The sequence below is a fragment of the Mytilus trossulus genome, chromosome 5, assembly GCF_036588685.1.
Source record: "Mytilus trossulus isolate FHL-02 chromosome 5, PNRI_Mtr1.1.1.hap1, whole genome shotgun sequence".
NCBI lineage: Eukaryota > Metazoa > Mollusca > Bivalvia > Mytilida > Mytilidae > Mytilus > Mytilus trossulus.
The window spans coordinates 57,108,719-57,129,291 of record NC_086377.1 but is presented as its reverse complement, the minus strand read 5'-3'; the positions used below and the strand labels follow the sequence as shown (position 1 = coordinate 57,129,291).

The 20,573-nt window shown below is 33.3% G+C and overlaps 1 protein-coding gene across 1 annotated transcript in view; it reads left to right on the top strand.

Moving 5' to 3' along the window:
• Positions 1-19,312, top strand: part of LOC134718111 (histone-lysine N-methyltransferase PRDM9-like) — a 32,163-nt gene extending 12,851 nt beyond the window's left edge. The window contains exons 6-12 of the mRNA XM_063580604.1: positions 530-603; positions 3,647-3,764; positions 5,023-5,096; positions 9,807-10,001; positions 14,094-14,364; positions 16,779-18,008; positions 19,219-19,312. Of these exons, the coding sequence (XP_063436674.1) occupies positions 530-603; positions 3,647-3,764; positions 5,023-5,096; positions 9,807-10,001; positions 14,094-14,364; positions 16,779-17,959 (1,913 nt within the window). The 3' untranslated portion in view covers positions 17,960-18,008; positions 19,219-19,312. The remainder of the gene's footprint in view (positions 1-529; positions 604-3,646; positions 3,765-5,022; positions 5,097-9,806; positions 10,002-14,093; positions 14,365-16,778; positions 18,009-19,218) is intronic.
• The last annotated feature ends 1,261 nt before the right edge of the window (positions 19,313-20,573 follow it).

The window sequence follows — 20,573 nt, the reverse complement described above, 5'->3', positions numbered from 1 at the left end:
TTGTTTAGTAGACTGATTTCAGAAAAAGCAAAGAAATGGGGCTTGTTTAGTAGACTGAGTTCAGAAAAAGCAAAGAAATCGGGCTTGTTTAGTAGACTCAGTTCAGAAAAAGCAAAGAAATCGGGCTTGTTTAGTTGACTGAATAAAGACCTGTTTTCCAACCAACTTAGACTGAATATCATGTCTTTCAACAATCAAAAATAAGTCCCTGTTTGTTATCATGAAACCATTATCATAAATATTAAATGTTTACAACCTCCCTTTCAAGGGATAAAATTTCATCTACAAAATATATTTTTTCAATATACACTTCAAATAACATTGGATAACCTTTTAATGAGACAAAACTGCAAATTATATTTATCCTTTTTGGCTGTATGAAGATAAAATATCATAAGGAAATTTCTCCTGCGTATTATTTCATAGAAGGGGATAAGATTTCATGAAACAAAGTCATGAAATATTGTCTTGTATTTTCTTATTGACAAGATTCAGATGTATATTTTGAAGTGATTTTTTTCTTCTTCAGCAAATCCACCAGTATTTAAATTATTGAAGAAAACCAGGAAAGCAAAGTCTGAAAAGATGGAACAGACATGTGCAGTAGGTATTATTGATTGCTGTGACCATCCTTGCACATATTATATTACCAAAAATAGGTTTGCCTTAACCCTTTCCTCCATTGAAATTTTTTTTTTGCACACTTGATTCACATAGGATTTTTTTGATAAAATGCTGAACATATGCTTTAAAGTATTAAGACATTGCAAAAAACAACAATTTTATTAAATAGATGTAAGTCAGATATTCCTATGGTATTCCTTTTCATATTGGATACAAATTTTATTAAGTCAACTGCAGACACTTTGCAGTCAAAGTGTTTCAACTGAAGTACTACACAGGCGTTAAAAGGCGTCATTATGGAGTAAGGGGTGTGGCGTCAAAAGGTGTCATTATGGAGGAAAGGGTTAATTTTATAATACAAATAGGTTATATATATATTTTTGATCTTACCACAGGTTTTATATGTGCTTTGTAATTTTAAATAGACTATATATTACCTAGATACTGTGGATTCATTATAAATATTTGTTGGATACCGACAAACCACAAATTTAAATAATCGATGAAATTCAAATTTTCTATAGGATTGCATGCAGTCTTTGCTAAGGGCTGTTCCAGAAAATACTATGTCCCCCCCAGGGAAGGCAATTTTTTTTAAATATTATGTGGGTGGTTGTATTTGAAATACCAAAATGCAAAGATAGTGCTGTTCTAATTAAATTTTATTTCTGTGGGTGGTGGGGGTTAAAAAAAAGTGCCGTCCCTGGGGGGGGACATAGTATTTTCTGGAACAGCCTTAAAAATAGACTATAAAAAGCGCATATATATTAACAACAACAAAGTTAAATATCCACAAAAGACAAGTTTTCCTGAAACCACATAAATTAATACCAACAAAAATAAATAAATAAACATTGTTGAATAAAATTAACTCAATTTTCTACAATTTGACATTCTTGTCCCACCTGCAGTAAAAATCACAGAATATGTTCATTGTCCTTGACCTCATTTTCATTGTTCAGAAAATATTGGGAAAAACTTATAGATTGTTTTGTGGTGAAATACTCCATATAAGTAATGACAAATTTGCCTGGAGTACATGCATGTATGTCTGACTGTTTTTGTTCTTCTTTGACCTAATTTTTTATGGTTCATCTGTCAATTATAAGTTTTCAGCTAATCTACAGATGTTATAAGCAATAGGTCAAATTAATCTATTTATGGAAGAATTTCATTATGAACATTGTGTCTAGTGGGTTCATAAGATTTAAACCTTATTGTTATGATTCATTGGTTAAAGTTAAGCTTAGGTAAATAGATTTAGTTGTTTTGAGATGCCTTTTAAAAGCAGGCAGCTATCATAAAATCAGTTATCCGCGTAGAATGAGAAAACTTCAAATTTTTGTGGATATTAGATTTTGTGGTTTTGCCAAAGACCACATACAGGGCTGAAAAAAGTGTATTTCTTGAGCTTTTAAATCCATGGTTAACCTATACTCATCAAAACCACTAAAATTGGCTTAGGCCTAAAAAAAAGAATCTGTGTTTCCGGTAACATCATTTTGAAAAATAGGGTCGGTAGGCCGATTTCTTGCCGTCTGTCGTCGTCCGTCGTCTGTCGTCGTTAATTTTACAAAAATCTTCTCCTCTGAAACTACTGGGCCAAATTTAACTAAACTTGGCCACAATCATCATTGTGGTATCTAGTTTAAAAAATGTGTCCGACGACCCGGCCAACCATCCAAAATGGCCGCCATGGCTAAAAATAGAACATAGGGGTAAAATGCAGTTTTTGGCTCATAACTCAAAAACCAAAGCATTTAGAGCAAATCTGGCATTGGTAAAAAAGTTGTTCAGGTCAAGATCTATCTGCCCTGACATTTTCAGATGAATCTGACAACCCGTTGTTAGGTTGCTGCCCCTGAATTGGTAATTTTAAGGAAATTTTGCTGTTTTTGGTTAATTATCTAGAATATTATTATAGATAGAGATAAACTGAAAACATCAATAATGTTCGGCAATGAAAGATTTACAAATAAGTCAACTTGACCGAAATGGTCAGTTGACCCCTTTAGGAGTTATTGCCCTTTATAGTCAATTTTTTACCATTTTTCGTAGATCGTAGTAATCTTTTAGAAAAATCTTCTCCTCTGAAACTTCTGGGCCAAATTTAACCAAACTTGGCCACAATCATCATTTGGGTATCTTGTTTGAAAAATGTGTCCGATGACCAGGCCACATGGCTAAAAATAGAACATATGGGGTAAAGTGAAGTTTTGGCTTATAACTCAAAAACCAAAGCATTTAGAGCAAATCTGACAAGAGGTAAAATTGTTATTCAGGTCAAGATCTATTTGCTCTAAATTTTTCAGATGAATCAGACAACCCGTTGTTAGGTTGCTGCCCTTGAATTGGTATCTTTTAAGGAAATTTTGCTGTTTTTTGTTAATATCTTGAATACTATTATAGATAGAGATAAACTTTAAACAGCAATATTGTTCAGCTGAGTAAGATTTACAAATAAGTCAATATGACCAAAGTGGTCAATTGACCTCTTAAGGAGTTATTGCCCTTTATAGTCAAATTTTCACCATCATTTTCCACTGAAACTAACCTGACCAAGTTTATTATAGATACAGATAATTATAAGCAGCAAGAATGTTTAGTAAAGTAAGATCTACAAACACATCACTATCACCAAAACACAATTTTGTCATGAATCCATCTGTGTGACTGTCCGTTGTTTTTTTTTCTCTGCCTTATTACTGTGATGGGCCAAGTTTGCTTTGTAACATTTGGTCAATAGCTGTCCGAGTTGTTAGGCTGTTTTTTTCATAAACTCAGTTTGTTTTTCTTAAGTCCTATATTATTGAGGACCGTGTCAAAAGGATGGATAACGAAGCACATATAGATATAGGAAGATGTGGTATGAGTGCTAATGAGACAACACTCCATCCATACAATTTGCATTCATTAAGCATGGAGAGCCAATGGTTGGTTGTATCCAGAAGACAGAAAAAGTATGTCTGCTCATTTAGAATTATAGATTCTCTAAACCACTAAAATAAGTTTTCTCTATTAGGAAGAAAAATCCAGGAAATCAGATGAAGAAAACGAAGAAGTACACCGATATCCACAGAGACAGCTACCTAGAACTAACTACATGTATCTAGAAGTACCTGATGATGATGAATTCATTTGTAAGTAAACTTCAATGGGTCAATTTTTCGAGGACCTCTTTGGCCCAAATGTCTAAGTAGTAAAAAAACAACATACTATTGAATGTGTGTTTAACAAGTGCTTTCTGGTGACTTTATGCATCTCTTGTGTAGATTTTAACCCTTTTTAGTGTAGTGTAGAAAAGTTAGCTTGTACTTCTTGGTTCAAAGATAGGTGCTTTAGTTCCATTCCATTCCAAACCAGAAAGAGAATCTTCCCAATTATTCTTTCAACTGATGTTATTCAAATAGACCTTCTTCAAAGTTACTGTCATCTTCGCTAGCCAAGGGTTACGATCCACTCCCGCTCTCTTCACCCTTGGCAGATTGAGATAACATTTCGGAGACACAAGGTAAGAATTTTTATTGGTTGCAGTCAAAACTCACTGCATCCAATCAAAATGCGCCTATAACATGATCACATGTAAATGTAGAAAGTGTTTGTAAACAATTGCCACGTGTTTTTTGTGCAACAAGCCTTTACATCCCTAAACATACGACTATATTTAGTGAAAACTTGAATGTTTTTAATCAACAAATAGAAGTTCCTGTGTATGTTTCATGCACAAATGCATGAATGTTGACGTATGCTTCTATTTCCGGCTTTACCAAGTGTGTAGAATCTAGACGCTACCGTGTTTTTACCTCCAAATTGAAGAGTTCAAGTGCTACCATTGGTCAAGACTAATGTATTCAGAATTGGCGTGATTTTAATCTTCCGATAGATGGCGCAACATTGTTATCACAAATGTTGGCTCAATCCGCCAAGGGTGAAGAGAGCCGGAGTGGATCGTAACCCTTGGCTAGCGAAGATGAGTTACTGTAAAACTTGATCTATATATTACATTCAGAAGGAAATTTGAAGAAAAAAAAACTTAAGTTTTACAACAGATGGTTATATTTAGGGAAGAAAATGTTGAAGACCTTACTTTGACCTATAATGGTTTACTTTTATAAATTGTGACTTGGATAGAGAGTTGTCTCATTGGCACTCATACCAAGATAGTAAACTTCTGATCTAATGTTCCAACTGCCGGACAAAATTGCCCACATGTATGGAAACCACACATAATATGAAATTTTATTCTTTCTTAATGCTAAGGCAAATGAAACCACACACAATAAATTAAATTGATTGCCTCCAATGATCCAATCCCATCAATTTGGGACCAACCATAGTACACTTACACAGCGAAGTAATTTCAATACTCTATTACTATGATATCAATTCTTGTTGCAGATTGTGAAGATTGTGAAAGAGAATATGAAGGAGACTGTCCTGTTCACCCATGTATTCATATATATGATTCTAAGGTGGTATAAAATGTTTAAGATTTTCAAACTGATGTTTTTTTGGGTTGTAAATTTGCTATTTTGGGTCTAAAAGTTGAATTTTAAGAATTTCATCTAGTTTGATGTTTAAAATTAGCAAATCAGATACAAGTTTTGAATATGAAGATCTTCCACTTATGTCATAATAGCTAGTACGCCATCCCCTCAAGAGTATATTCTGTCAGGGTGGCTATTGATGAAAGTCTTCATGAATTTAAATAATTTTTCTAAATACAAAAATATTTTTTCTTTGTCTTATGTAGGTAAAATGTTTGAAACAATTTTAACAGTGAAACGCATAACCATTCTTAAATAATATAACTCAAAGCTCTTGACAAATTGTTTCATGTTTCAAGCAAGACTTAACCCTTTCAATGCTATACACAGCATATGCCGCGATGACGTACGCCGTTCGCCACTGCTATTCGCGGCATTTCAATAGGACTCTTAAACCATTAGGTTTTCATTCGGGTTCTCTCTAATTTTTCCTCTTTGGAATCTAGGATATGCAAGGTCTCATTTGCGCTTGAAATCCCGACAATTTTTATAGTAAAATCATGCAATAGAAGGAAAATAAAAACAAATATTTTGACAAATGCAAATGGCGGAAATCGGAAACGAAGCTGTAAATATGGAAAAATTTCAGCATTTCCTTGGCGAAACTAACAAGGAGGATTAGTTTAAAGGTTTCTTGTTATCTCAATGTGTTTATTACATTAAATTCGTGTGGGAAATATGATTTGATCGATCATTACGAGACGTAGAAAAAGGGGGGAAAACGGAGGTTGACTGAAATTTTTTAGGACGAAGCTAATTTGTGCCACGATTACATAAAACGTTATGTGTGGTACAATACGCTACGGAATCGGGCAACTGGTGTCTTCTTTACAATATGGCAGATAAAACAACAAAATAAATGAAGACTAAAAGTAGTTTTTGGGATACGATTGCTGTCAAGCAATCTGTAGACTTTTACCATTGACCCTATGACACACTCCCTCACGTCATTCGTTTTATTCTAAACATTCGGCAACATCTCAGATTCTTATGATTGTCTTGCTTTAAAAGGTAAAAACAAGCAAAACAATTGAACATAAACAACTTTCCTGTAATGTTTTACTCATAATCTTCATGTATGATATTTTCCTTGACTTATATGCGTGTTTTTAACAATACGGAAAATCAGAATTAAACAGTATTTATATTTAGTGTTTTTATAAATTTAGAAACACGTCAGAGGGAATTCCCAAATTTTGATAACTTGCGAGAGTTCTCTGAAAGCCGATCGATAATTCTATTTCTGTCACAAGAACTGAAGTGGAGTATTTCTATATTTTACCGTTATAAAACTGATATTTGATACTGTACTCTCATAAAGAAATGGAGAACCATTCATCATATCATTTAATAAACGTTCTTGTTCCAAATCGCAAGTCGCGGTTTGTTTATGTATTAATGTCCATGCGTGGTCTCACTAATTAGAGACAAAAAGCGTCAAGAAGCGACAAGAAGAATAATATTAGCAACAAGAAACTATTTAGCGACAAGAAAACATTTTTTTATTTATATTACTTATTCGAAATAAATAATAAAAAAATATGAAAAAGAAAACAATTTCAACGACAGGAAAGTTAATTTTGATAGGGGGGGAAATGAAACTTGTAAATCTAATTCAGTTGCTACATTTATTTACATGATATTTTATAGGGTATCACAGGAAGTATAGTTTGTTTTTTTATTTGTTTTTAAAACCATTTTTGTACAATATATAATTAACTTGCAAAATGCATTATTTGTGCATAATTGTCCAGAAAATTCATACACAAATTGTGAAATACAAATTAAGAACTGAAATCAAACAAGAGGAAAACATAATTAAAATGTGAATATTTTTCATCATTTTATTTAGTGTATTGTCTCATTTAACGATATTTATCATGTTTATGCATATAGATTGAAGATTAAAGGAAACTGATGACAATCTTGAGTTTTCAACAGGTGTTCACTATTCGGTACAATAATTTTATATTCTGGTGCGTGTAATTGATGAAGGTGTTAATGGATGTTATTGTTGCAATAAAACAAAGGACACGCACCTAGTTAATCTCATTTGTTGCTCTTAATTGTGTATTACCTTAGAGTGAAGCCACAGCTAATGTTGGTCCTATCAGGAAAAATTAATTGTACAGTTAGGAAGGAAATAATATTTCATGTTTTTGTTTTATTAAATCCTTCAAAAGGAAGGTGACAAATCTTTGTTTTTATTTTCATTTTATAGCGTTTACATTTCCTTTGCTCTTACACATGTTTAATTTCTACATCTATCAATATGATAATAAAAAGTACACAATCTCTTCATCGAATTTTTTTTATTTCTTCATCTTTCAATATAATCCTAAAAAATATTTTAATGTATGTGATAACAAAATGTATTCTTGTCGCTAAATAGCTTCTTGTTGCTTTTTGACACTTATTATTTTTCTTCTTGTCGCTTCTTGACGCTTTTTGTCGCTAATTAGTGAGACCCCACATGCGTGTAGTTTTCCTGATTTCAAGGGGTATCAGATTGAGTGATTCCCCGCTTCATTGATTAATTTGAAACTCATGGGATTCTTTCTATGTCTGTCTGCATATGGAGGGCTATTGTTGTTGCATAATTTTAAATCACATGCATAATTTAAATTAAAATAAATGTTTCATCGTAAAAATTACCTATTACACCCCTTCAACAGATATGGAATCTTCCATGTTATCCGTTTCGAGTTGTCTCCCTTTTCGAAGTATTCGTCAAGAAGAATTAACTCGTTAATGCCGGTAAACGTCGTATTATATTAAGAACGATCTCAATGTAAACAGAGGAGTGTGTACGGAAAGGAGTCATGGCCTCTGACCCAAAGGAACTTCAATAATCAAAGAGTAAGAAATGGGGTTCCTTCTAAACTGGTCCGCCGTTCTGTATATAGCTTCGCACCGAAGGTCAGTGTAGCGATAAGTGAACACAATATGATAGGAGTCCAGTTTAGGGTTCCTCCTAGAATTACGGTGAAAAGATACGGAAGCAAGTTAACTCGTACCACGGCATTGGAACAAAAAAAGTTAACTTGTACTACTGGGAAGTCGTAACATTCAGAAAAATATATAAAAAATATGATGTTTTATGGGTTTCTGTTTGTAAACTTAATAGAAATAAAGTTGAATTACTTGAATTTTACACAGGAGTTAAATGAAAACTTAGACAAAAATAAAGAATGTTTTAAAGCATTAATGTTTTAACTGATCTTTCAAACTAGAACAAAGGCGGATCCAGCCCCTCCCCCCTTTTTTTGTGGAAAAAATTTGGTTGATAATAAAGGGAATCATTGAAGCATGACTGGAGCGGGCCCTCTCTTAGGTCAGTCAGTGGGCTCCCCCTAAGGAAAAGTTCTGGATCCGCCACTGTAGAACTTAATCCAGAGGAAAGTTAAAACATTGCTTTAACTGTACCTTATTAAAATTGAACATGTTGAATATGTATATATCCAATTTAAGTTAATTAAAGCTGTAATCCATGATCACAAATTGAATGCTGTATGTTTACAATTGTTGAAAGCCATGTGCTTTTTTTGCGGGGAAAATGCGGACCCCCTTAACAGGAATCAGTTCAATTTCATTGTTACATTTATTTATAGACAGTAAAAATAATTTTGGCAATCATTTTGACTAACTGCGAAGATTTTATTATTCATGAAAAATTTTCTTCGGGTGAAACTGTATATACCTTAATTATCTACATCTGCCACAATATTTTCTATCCAATATACAAGGAACATAAGCTACAAATTGGTCATTGTACTTTCAAATTATATACATTTTACAGACTTAAGAGGTATTGGGTGAAAGTAACGTATATCATGAATATTCATCATTTAACACCATTTGAATGCATTTAAATAAGTTGGTACGAGTTAGCAATGGTATGAGTTTTTTTTTTTTTTTTAATGGTACGAGTTTACAATGGTACAGGATAACTATAATTCGATAAAACACAATAAGTACATGGCTCATACACTTGTAACGGGGATTGGCTATTCTTTAAGTTGAGTGACTATTCAGATTGTTACATTTTGCATGTGCAGTTGAATTAGTTTAGAGAATTTATACTATCCAGCTGTACCAGGGTTACCGGCCAAAAATGCTTGAGACTCGCGCATGTTCATGCTTTTTTTGCAACAGTATTCTTGGATCTATTTCTTTCCTCTTTGATCTTTTGAATTTTGGCCAAATCTCATGCATTTGTTTAATGAAAAATTGGCAGAACTGCTATACATGTGTCAATGAAAACTATGGCAATCGTATCCCTCAGAGCATTCTGCTCTTTGATTATTCAAAATTCAACACAAATGTAATAAATTACACCTTTTACCTGTTAATTACCTGAAAACGCAGGTAACCTGATAAAAATTTCAGTAAAATAATTGCCTAACATTACAGTTCATGCTCTCCTGAGCATTTTTCATGCAATAACTTTCTCTGTATCTTATATAATAAAAAAGATACAGCAGTCTGAAAAGGAAAATACTGTTCTAATGAATGAACTAAAAAAAAATGCAGCAGCATTTTTTTATTTTTTTGTGTAGCTTTGAAAGGGTTAAAAGAGCAAGAAAAAAATTCCAGAATAATTTTTAATGACAAAATTTTCTCCGCTTAATTAAGAGCACAACTAAAAGTGAAGAAAGGGCAATGGAAACAATACCAGAGGGACTGTCCGTCAGAGAATCTAGAATACCCAACGCTGGACTTGGTGTGTTTGCAGAAAAAACTTTTCAACAGAGAAGTAGATTTGGACCATACCAAGGAGAAGTAACTACTGATCCAGATAAGGCCCACTCCACAGGTTATGCTTGGCAGGTTTGTTATGTTTTTGGATAGAGATTGTGTTACCCCTAACCATGCAGGGGTCATAATATTAAGGCTGTACCCAGACCACCATTACTTGGAATACATTTGGAGGTCATCGTAATGTTATTTAATTCGAAGTGTATGCAATCTTCCTCAAGTGTATCCTCAATCTTACACTATTTATTGTCATGGTTCTCATTTTTAGCTCACCTAGCCCTGAGGTCCTTCGTCGTCGTTAATTTTTTAAATTTTGAACTACTTAAAGAGAACCACTGAAGGGAATGAAACCAAACATAGCATGAATGTTCCTTATAAGGTGCTGACCAAGTGTTGTTAATTTGTAGCCGATCCATCATCCAAGATGGCTGCCAGCGGGGGACTTAGTTTAACTTAGGACCCTATGGGAAATGCATACAAATGACTTCTTTTAGAGAACCACTAAATGGAATGAAACCAAACATATCATGAATGTTCCTTATGAGGTGCTGACCAAGTATTGTTACTTTGTAGCCGATCCATAATCCAAAACGGCCGCCAGTGGGGGACTTCGTTTTACATAGGACCCTATGGGAAATGCATACACATGACTTCTTTTAGAGAACCACTGAATGTAATGTAACCAAACATAGCATGAATGTTCCTTATGAGGTGCTGACCAAGTGTTGTTACTTTGTAGCTGATCAATCACCCAAAATGGTCGCCAGCGGGGGACTTAGTTTAACATATGAGACTATGGGAAATGCATGCAAATGACTTCTTTTAGAGAACCACTAAATGTAATGAAACAAAACATACCATGCATGTTCCTTATGAGGTGCTGACTAAGCATGCTAAGTGTTGTTACTTTGTAGCCGATCCATCATCTAAAATGGCCGCCAGTGGGGGACTTAGTTTTACATAGGACTACCCTATGGGAAATGCATACACATGAATTCTTTTAGAGAACCACTGAATGTAATGTAACCAAACATAGCATGAATGTTCCTTATGAGGTGCTGACCAAGTGTTGTTACTTTGTAGCTGATCCATCATCCAAGATGGCCGCCAGCGGGGGACATGGTTTAATTTAGGACCCTATTGGAAATGCATACACAAATGACTTCTAAAGAACCACTGAATTGAATGAAACCAAACATAGCAGTAAATGTTCCTTTCCTTAGGAGGTGTTGGCCAAGTGTTATTACTGTAAGCCACCCGAGAGCATCCTGTCCTATACTCGGTAGTTTACTTTAATAACACTTAAATACAATATTTGACTCCTGTAGCAACTCTACATTTGTATTAAACTTCCTAAATTACTTGTCAGGTATGGTCTTCAGGTTGTTTAATATGTATGTATTGAGCGATCCCTTGTATTCGAGTGTTACTGAGCTAATTTTGTTCCTAACGGCTTTCCATAGTTTTTATGTTTGAACGAGCGTCTTCCAGCATCTATTGTTTTCATCAGTGTAAATTCATGTTCTTTTTATATGTATCATAGTTCAATTAAACAAAGTTATCTTTCCAATGTTAACAGTTTTTATTTGCTCACTGTTAAAAGTATGTAACATTATAACATCGTAAAACAATATAAATAAACAGTTGCGTTCAAGTGTACTGAATCATAAATCCTTAAATACATATTGGTGGTGTCCGACTTGGTGGGAGATAGCTTACTGTACAAAAGACGGCTAATTACATATCATTAAACTTCATTATGTTATCCTTATTCTCACCTAAAGGTTATTGTTACTTTATTTGTTTTCCAAGGTTTGAACTTGCCGCCAGCAAAACTTTGGGCTATCTGCCATTGCTGAGTGCTCGCGCGTTTATATACTAAATTGTAATTGTCACGTGACATACTAATCCAATGGAAACTTGTCTTTTCCGGGAAGCCGGAACTATAAAAATTTCAGATAATGAAAAACATGATATACATATCATCTTAAGTTGTCCGAACATTGTCCTTATACATAAAATATCAAAACAAAGCTATAGCATCTGAAATATCGACAAAGAAGCTTGAAATAAACAATCGGACACCACTGCGCGCGCATTGATTTAGCAGACGATCTGCGTAATTACATAATACGTAAATAACATACAACATAGTTCATTTCAACCATCTAAATATTTACAATATATTTGTGTCCGGCAGGGTATACTTATTAAAAATCTTATCTGTGGTATTAAAAATACAATATTAGATCAAATGTCCAGGGGACGAATTGGTATTTAAAGATATCAAAACACATGTTTCGGTCCCCACAAAATGGCAGACGACAAAGTCTCCGTAAATAAACAATTCGATTGAAGTATTTTCCTATGTATATCAGGCATATTAGACGTTAAAATATGAATATTTGGTTACAAGAAATGATCCTTAAATCTGGAATTACATGATATAAAGCATGTAGAAGGTAAGCCATGAGTAATTACATACATTCCCTGCCGTAACACTTGTATAACAAAATGTAAACAAATGAAAAATTCATTTCACTTCCAGTGTTTTACGCATTAAAAATTTGTTATCCTTGATAATTGTCAACATCATCTTGAACCTATATACAAACATGAACTAGAAATTCATATCATAGCTGATGAAATGCTTCCCCCCTTTATATTTGGTAAACAAAAAAAATGAAACTGGCCTGTGAAATCCATACATAAAAATAGTAAATTAATGCCATATCTTTGATTAAAAAAATGTTTTACTTGCTCGTGCCAGCCAAGTTTAATACTATGCGTAAGAACACAACCGTTATGTTTAAAAGAATAATATTTCCTTTTTCTGAATTTATAATATCATAACAAGTACTTCCAATGCCTTACATTACTTTGTATCCAAATTTTATCTTTTTTTATATGATTTCAAAAACCGAAGTTGAGTCAGGTGAGCAATACAGGCTCTCTCTAGTTAATGTTCATTCTGAGCTCAAATACATACAAAATTGTTTTGTTTTTTTGGAGGGGTTGGCTTACCTTCTAGGTCTTTAACATAGAGTTATGATGACTGAAACCTTGACAAATAGTTTAAACCTAAAGGTATATAACTACTGATCGTGTTTATTATCAAAATATGTCAAGGAAACGACTACTTGCGGTTGCAAGTCCAGTTAAGTTCAAAATCGGTTTTGGTGCGAATGACCTTCTTTAGACTGATGTACCCAAATAAGTTCACTCCAACCTAAAACTGTTGTAATAAATCTGTTCTCTGGGGTCCCTTCCCCGTCTCTTCACCCTGACTACCCCAACCCTTGATCCCCTGTCTTAGATTTAATGCAATCAATATGCATCAGCATCAGGGTACAGCTCATTTGCATATAATTTGCTTATTTTTGCAAATACTTGAAATTTCTTAAAACAATTCAGCATTGTCTTTATCAATTAGTCTATATCCTGTTAAAGTTTCAGTTAGGTGGTTTTATAGAGAAATGGTTAATGGTAGTGTTGAGTGTGCAGTCATATCAAACACATTTTACTTATGATAGATATAGGAAGATGTGGTGTGAGTGCCAATGAGACAACTCTCCATCCAAAAGTAAACCATTATAGGTCAATGTACAATCTTCAACACAGAGCCTTGGCTCACACCTAACAAAAAGAAATAAAGAGCCTGAAAATTACTAGTGTACTGTAAAACCATTCAAACAGGAAAACCAACGATCTAATCTATATAAAAAACGAGAAACACGTATAAATTTTATAAACAAAAGACAACTACTGTACATCAGATTCCTGACTTAGGACATGTGCAAACATTTGCAGCAGGATTAATCATTGGTACCAAACCTTCTCGCTTTTTCTGAAACAATAGCATAACATCACAACATAGAAAACCACACGATAAAATATCAATTGGAAGGCTTAACTCAATCAAAAAACGTAAATAAACACACTATGAACGAATAAATTTTATGCTTAAATGAACTTGTATAATTAAAATAAATGCTAAAATGGGTTTTTGAAGATTACTGGCCAAAGAGACTGAGTAATCAGAAAGAAAAATTATACCTCATGTAATTCTTTGGAAATGTTTTGATAGACCACAAACAAAAAGAATGAATTGTGTTTTATGTCCTTTAGTAATGGTGGCCATTTAAATTTATATATTTATTTCAGATCTATACTGATGGAACCACCAGTCATTATATAGATGCTAATAACAAGACCAAGTCTAACTGGATGAGATATGTTAACTGTGCCAGAAACGAAGATGAACAAAATCTAATAGCATACCAATACAAAGGACAAATATTTTACAGAAGTTTTAAAGATATAGCAAAAGGGACAGAATTACTGGTATGGTATGGTCAAGACTATGGGAAGGATCTTGGCATTGATAGAGTGGATATAAAATCCTTACTGAAGCCAAGATACATCAATGGAGAAGGTAAGGCATTGTACTTTGAGTAGTAGAGTTATGATATAGCTTAACTGGTCAGGACTATATAGGAGGAACCTTTGCAATTTGACAGAGTTCATGTGCAATCAGAGCTATTCCATTAAAATGTATGTGGAAGGGAAGTTTAATTATTAAATGTTGGACTTGGCTCTTTTTTCAGTTATGCAACTTATTACCATTATGTGCAAAATTATCTTTAAAAAAGGTTCTTATGGTTGTGGGGATATTTTGAACGTGCCTTCCTACCCTTCCAAGCACATATATAAATTTTTATTAGGTAGCCTTGACGTTTTTCTTCCAGTTATCATTACATACAACCTAACCGGCCTGCAATTAAAAGTTTTTAAAACATTTATTTGATTCATAAACCATCATGCATTTTTAGCTCACCTGGCCCAAAGGGCCAAGTTAGCTTTTCCCATCACTTGGCGTCCGTCGTCGTTAGCTTTTACAAAAATCTTCTCTGAAACTACTGGGCCAAATTAAACCAAACTTGGGCCCAATCATCATTGGGGTATCTAGTTTAAAAAATGTGTGGCGTGACCCGGTCAATCAACCAAGATGGCTGCCACAGCTAAAAATAGAACATAGGGGTAAAATGCAGTTTTTGGCTTATAACTCAAAAACCAAAGCATTTAGAGCAAATCTGACATGGGGGTATAATTGTTTATTAGGTCAAGATCTATCTGCCCTGAAATTTTCAGATGAATCGGACAACCAGTTGTTGGGTTGCTGCCCTTGAATTGGTAATTTTAAGGAAATGTTTCTGTTTTTGGTTATTATCTTGAATATTATTATAGATAGAGATAAACTGTAAACAGCATTAATGTTCAGCAAAGTAAGATTAACAAATAAGTCAACACGACTGAAATGGTCAATTGACCCCCTAAGGAGTTATTGTCCTTTATAGTCAATTTTTAACAATTTTCATAAAATTTGTGAACTTTTATTAACATTTCCACTGATACTACTGGGACAAGTTCATTATAGATAGAAATAATTGTAAGCAGCAAGACTGTTTAGTAAAGTAAGATTTAAAAACACATCACCATCAACAAAACACAATTTTGTCATTAATCCATCTGCTTCCTTTGTTTAATATTCACATATACCAAGGTGAGCGACACAGGCTCTTTAGAGCCTCTAGTTACCAAACTTGGATAGAAGCTTCTTACAAACAAAAGATAGTAGAGGCTGGGAAATTTTCAATGTTTTTTTTTAAATTTTGGTTGCAACTAAGCAAGACACTGGGTTCCACAGAACCCTTTCAAATTTTTTAATGTATACGTTCTCAAACTTAAGCTTTCCTCAACCAAATTTTATGAAACTTCTACACTTATGCTTATTATCTTAGGAATCCTGCATCTGTGGGCCAACATTTTCCACTTATTTATGCTGTGAACATTTTCATTTTTAACCGGAGATTTGTGACAAAAATGTGGGTTATTGATTTGGGGATGCTCGGCATGCAGTCGGGCGGGTGGCAATCAAATGTTGTCTGTGCATTAACTCATGAACCGTTCAACCAAAGCTTATAAAATTTTAATATGTTGTTACTGACAACTAAATGAAGGTCAAGTTTAATAATGGCAATTATGACTTTTACCCTTAAGAAGTTATGGTTCTTGAAAGATTGAAAAATTGGTGTTTCCAATTGTGTCTACCAAAGCTTCCCAAATTTTAATATGTTGTTACTGGTGACAAAATAAAGACGATTTTGACTTTTACGGTTCATGAGTTATGGTTCTTGAAAGACTGAAAAATAATGTTTCAAGTCGTGTCCATGCATTTTCTCATGAACCATTTGACCAAAGCTTTTCAAATTCTAACATGTTGATACTGATGACAAAATAGAGGTCAAGTTCATTAATGATGATTTTGACTTTTACCATTCAGTAGTTATGGTTCTTGAAAGATTTGTAAAATGGCGTTTCCAGTCGTTTCCGTGCTTTTTCTCCTGAACCACTCAACCAAAGCTTTTCAAATTTTAATAGTTGTTACTGATTACAAAATAGAGGTCATGTTAATTAATGATGATTTTGACTTTTACTGTTCAGGAGTTATGGTTCTTGAAAGATCGTAAAATGGTGTTTCCATTCACGTTGTTGCATTTACTCACGACCCATTCAACCTAAGCTTTTCAAATTTTAATATGATGATACTGATAACAAAATAGAAGTCAAATTTGATATTGACGATTTTCACTTTCACCAATCATCAGTAATGGTTCTTTGATATTGCCAGGACACAAGTAAATGCTAATAAATCCGGTTTGCTGTCATTGTGACAGCTTCTTGTTCTTTCTAAAGTCAGTATATTTCTGAGAGCAATGAATTTATAAGAAATGCATTGTATATTTGCCTCTAAATGCTATAAAAAAAATCTATTTTTTTTCTTTTTAGTTATATATGGATGTCCTCTGTGTAAGATGTGCTTCAATAGTGGTCGTTTTATGTCAAACCATCTGAAATATCGTCATAGTACCAAATTGGAATGGATGCTAAATGATGAATTGAAGGGAGAAAAGTCTAGATTACATCATACAATTTCACATAGAAAAGAGGAAAATATTAGAAAAACATTCATATCTTCTAAAAAACTTGACACATTGTTAAAAGAAGAACTCCCAAATCTCACAGGAGATCCATTGTATAGTTGTTATAAATGCAGTAAAGGCTGTTCATCTAGGCAAGACTTAGAGATACATATGAAATGTCACACACAAACTTTTACATGTAAATTGTGTTCACAACAGTGCAGTAGTGATATACAACTAGATATACACATGAAAACACACACTGGAGATAAACCTTATAAATGTGATGTATGTGGTAATGGGTTTAATGTGAATTGTAACTTACAGATACACATGAGAACTCACACTGGAGATAAACCTTATAAATGTGATGTATGTGGGAAAGGGTTTAGTGCGAATTGTAACTTACAGATACACATGAGAACACACACTGGAGATAAACCTTATAAATGTGATATATGTGGTAAAGGGTTTAATGTGAGTCATCATTTACAGGGACACATGAGAACACACACTGGAGATAAACCTTATAAATGCGATGTATGTGGTAAAGGGTTTAGTGTGAGTAGTAGCTTACAGAGACACATGAGAACACACACAGGAGATAAACCTTATAAATGTGATGTATGTGATAAAGGGTTTAGTGACACGGGTAACTTACAGAAACACATGAGAACACACACTGGAGATAAACCTTATAAATGTGATGTATGTGGTAAAGGGTTTAGTGTGAGTAGTAGCTTACAGACACACATGAGAACACACACAGGAGATAAACCTTATAAATGTGATGTATGTGGTAAAGGGTTTAGTGATTTTGGTAACTCACAGGTACACATGAGAAAACACACTGGAGATAAACCTTATAAATGTGATATATGTGGTAAAGGGTTCAGTCAGAATGGTGACTTACAGAAACATATGAGAACACACACTGGAGATAAACCTTATAAATGTGATGTATGCGGTAAAGCATTTAGTGACAGCATTGCCTATAGAAGACACAAAAGAACACATGTACACACTGGAGATAAACCTTGTATATAAATGTGATGTATGTGGTAAAGGGTTTAGCCAGATCAGTAGTAGCATAAAGGCAGAGCTCCAGATAAGAATTCACAAATTAGGGTTTTTACCCACCATTTTCTTATGTAATTGGGTGATTAAGTTTTTTAATTGCATTATTAATTCCAATTCACCCCTCAAGTTAATATCAAATTGGGTTTTTCACCACCAAGCTCCTTAATGTATTGGGTTTTTTCATCAACACAATATTGAATATTTAGGCAATATCAACCCCAGATGTTTTTCCATCTTAAATATGTTTCTTTCTTTGTATACGTGCTAGCTATTTTATTTGGTTTATTCACTGAAGAGCATTTGTAGGTTTAATTTGTGTCTAGTTTCAAACCTTCTGCTAGTTTTGTATTTTCTCACAATTTTTTCATGTATACCTTTATATAAAATATTCTGAGACGAGTACCTGTGTGTGTATTTACTCATTAACCGTAAAATGAAAAAAAAATAGTACATAAACTCTAACTATACTTGAATGTTCTTGTTTTATTCAATTTACATAAATCTGGGTTAAGTGATCCCTTATTAGAACTTTTGGTTTCCGATGCTTTCCCACTACATATTCAACTACATATCATGATTTGGGCTTTCACTTTTTCCAACTGAGTTTGTTTTTGACGAAACCCGGTGTTTATTAGCAATGTTATCGTTAAGTTACGCAAACACGCCCGTGCGTTAGATGGACGCTTCCTTAAATCACTGGCTGAGTCTTGTCATCATCTTAACTTTCCCTCAGCTATTCAAAAGAAGCTGAAGACATGCTTCTATTCAATATTTTTACCGGACATTCACTTTCGTTTTAATTCAATGTATGTTATGATTTATCCCGAGCAATTCGAAAAAAATATGTCAACTTGACACACACTAATTGGATAAACACCGAGAAGATCGAAATGTTTTCAAAAACATGTGTACCTTCGTCAACGGAAAATTCCAGCAGGGACCCATTTCAGCTACTTGATGCAGGGATTTATTTTTAGAACGAAAGGACATATCCAATTATAAATATTATACAAAAAGATTTACGCGACGACTGTAAACAGATAAGGGTAAATAACGCAAACGGTAGCCAATAAAAGGGTTGAGAACTCATGGTTTTGGCATATAATTGGGTTTTCCTTTGAACTAATTGGATTATTGGACCCTGCAATAGGCAATTGCATTGGGTTTTTTATCATTTGTATTGCGTGATTACGCAAATACGCAGCTTATCTGGAGCTCTGATAAAGGGACACATACTGGTGATCAACCTAATAAATAAACATTGTATAACATGTATAATTTGAAGGGTTTTCAATCAGCTTGTAGATATATACTGTAAATTCAGAAAATATTGCGTGCATTTATTATTGCGATTTAGTCATTTTACACTTGAATGCGATTTCAATTTTTACGATTTTGAGAAAAGTCATGCTTAATTCAGTTAAAACATTACAAAATGTGAGTTTTAATTATTGCGCTTACAACTCAGTCGCATTGTTCGCAATAATAAAAACCTCGCAATAATTTCTGAATTTACAGTACATGAAACCTGACTTTGCTAAGTAACCTTGAAGAATGTGATGTTGTTGAAGATAATTGATGATATTTTTATATTTATTTATATATTAAGAATATTAGATGAGGTATTCTGTGATAATTAATATGACAATATATTTTATTTATTCATTTTGTTATCATTTATACAATATTTTACAAATTAAGACATCACTTTATTTTGAATGCATGCTATTATCATAAAAATCTAAATATCAGCATTTTAATTTATTTCAAAATATTTGTTCATGGTTAAGATAAAACCAAAAGTGACATTCCATGAACTAGGTGTTTTAGCAAGAAAATTGTTTCAATAACATAATTTCCTTTCTTTGTTTGTATTGAAATCAAAATTTTTTAACTGTTATGAACTTTTATAAAATGCAAAAGTCCTTCCTTTTTACTTTAATATCATTTGTCTGTTAATAAGAAAAAATTCTATGAAATTAGACTGAATGAATATGAATTTTGTCACAATTTGTTACTTTGTCATTATGAAAAAAAATATGTCAAGAAATAAGGGTATTTTAACTGACTAGGAATCTTAAATAAGTCTTATGTAATTGTCTTGTGAAATTTCCTGAATTCTAGCCAGATCGGTTTAAATTTAGATAAAAAATTTGAGTCGGCAATGTCCAAAGCGTTTACCTCTTAGAAATATAAATCAAATTCAATATCATAATAGAAGATGTACATCAGCAATGTTGCAGATATATTCAAAAGTCCGTGCCCACCAACTTTTTTCTCTTAAGGGTAAAAGGATAACTATATTTTTTATGTGGGTTTCCACAAGGTCCTTGTGCCTCTCAGACAGATCACTTGAACTTGATCTCATTTAATTGGTGATCAAATCCATATCTCAAATACTAAAGTAATAAGTCTACTTTATTTGGTGGATGACATGTTTAACTGACAGTTGTCATCTGACCTTTACCTCATTTTCATGGTTCAGTGGTACAAATGTAATTGTTAAGTTTTGTGATTTGGTCTTTTAAGGTGACTGGGGCGTCTTAATTAAAACTGACAGAATTTTTTGATAACTTGTCAA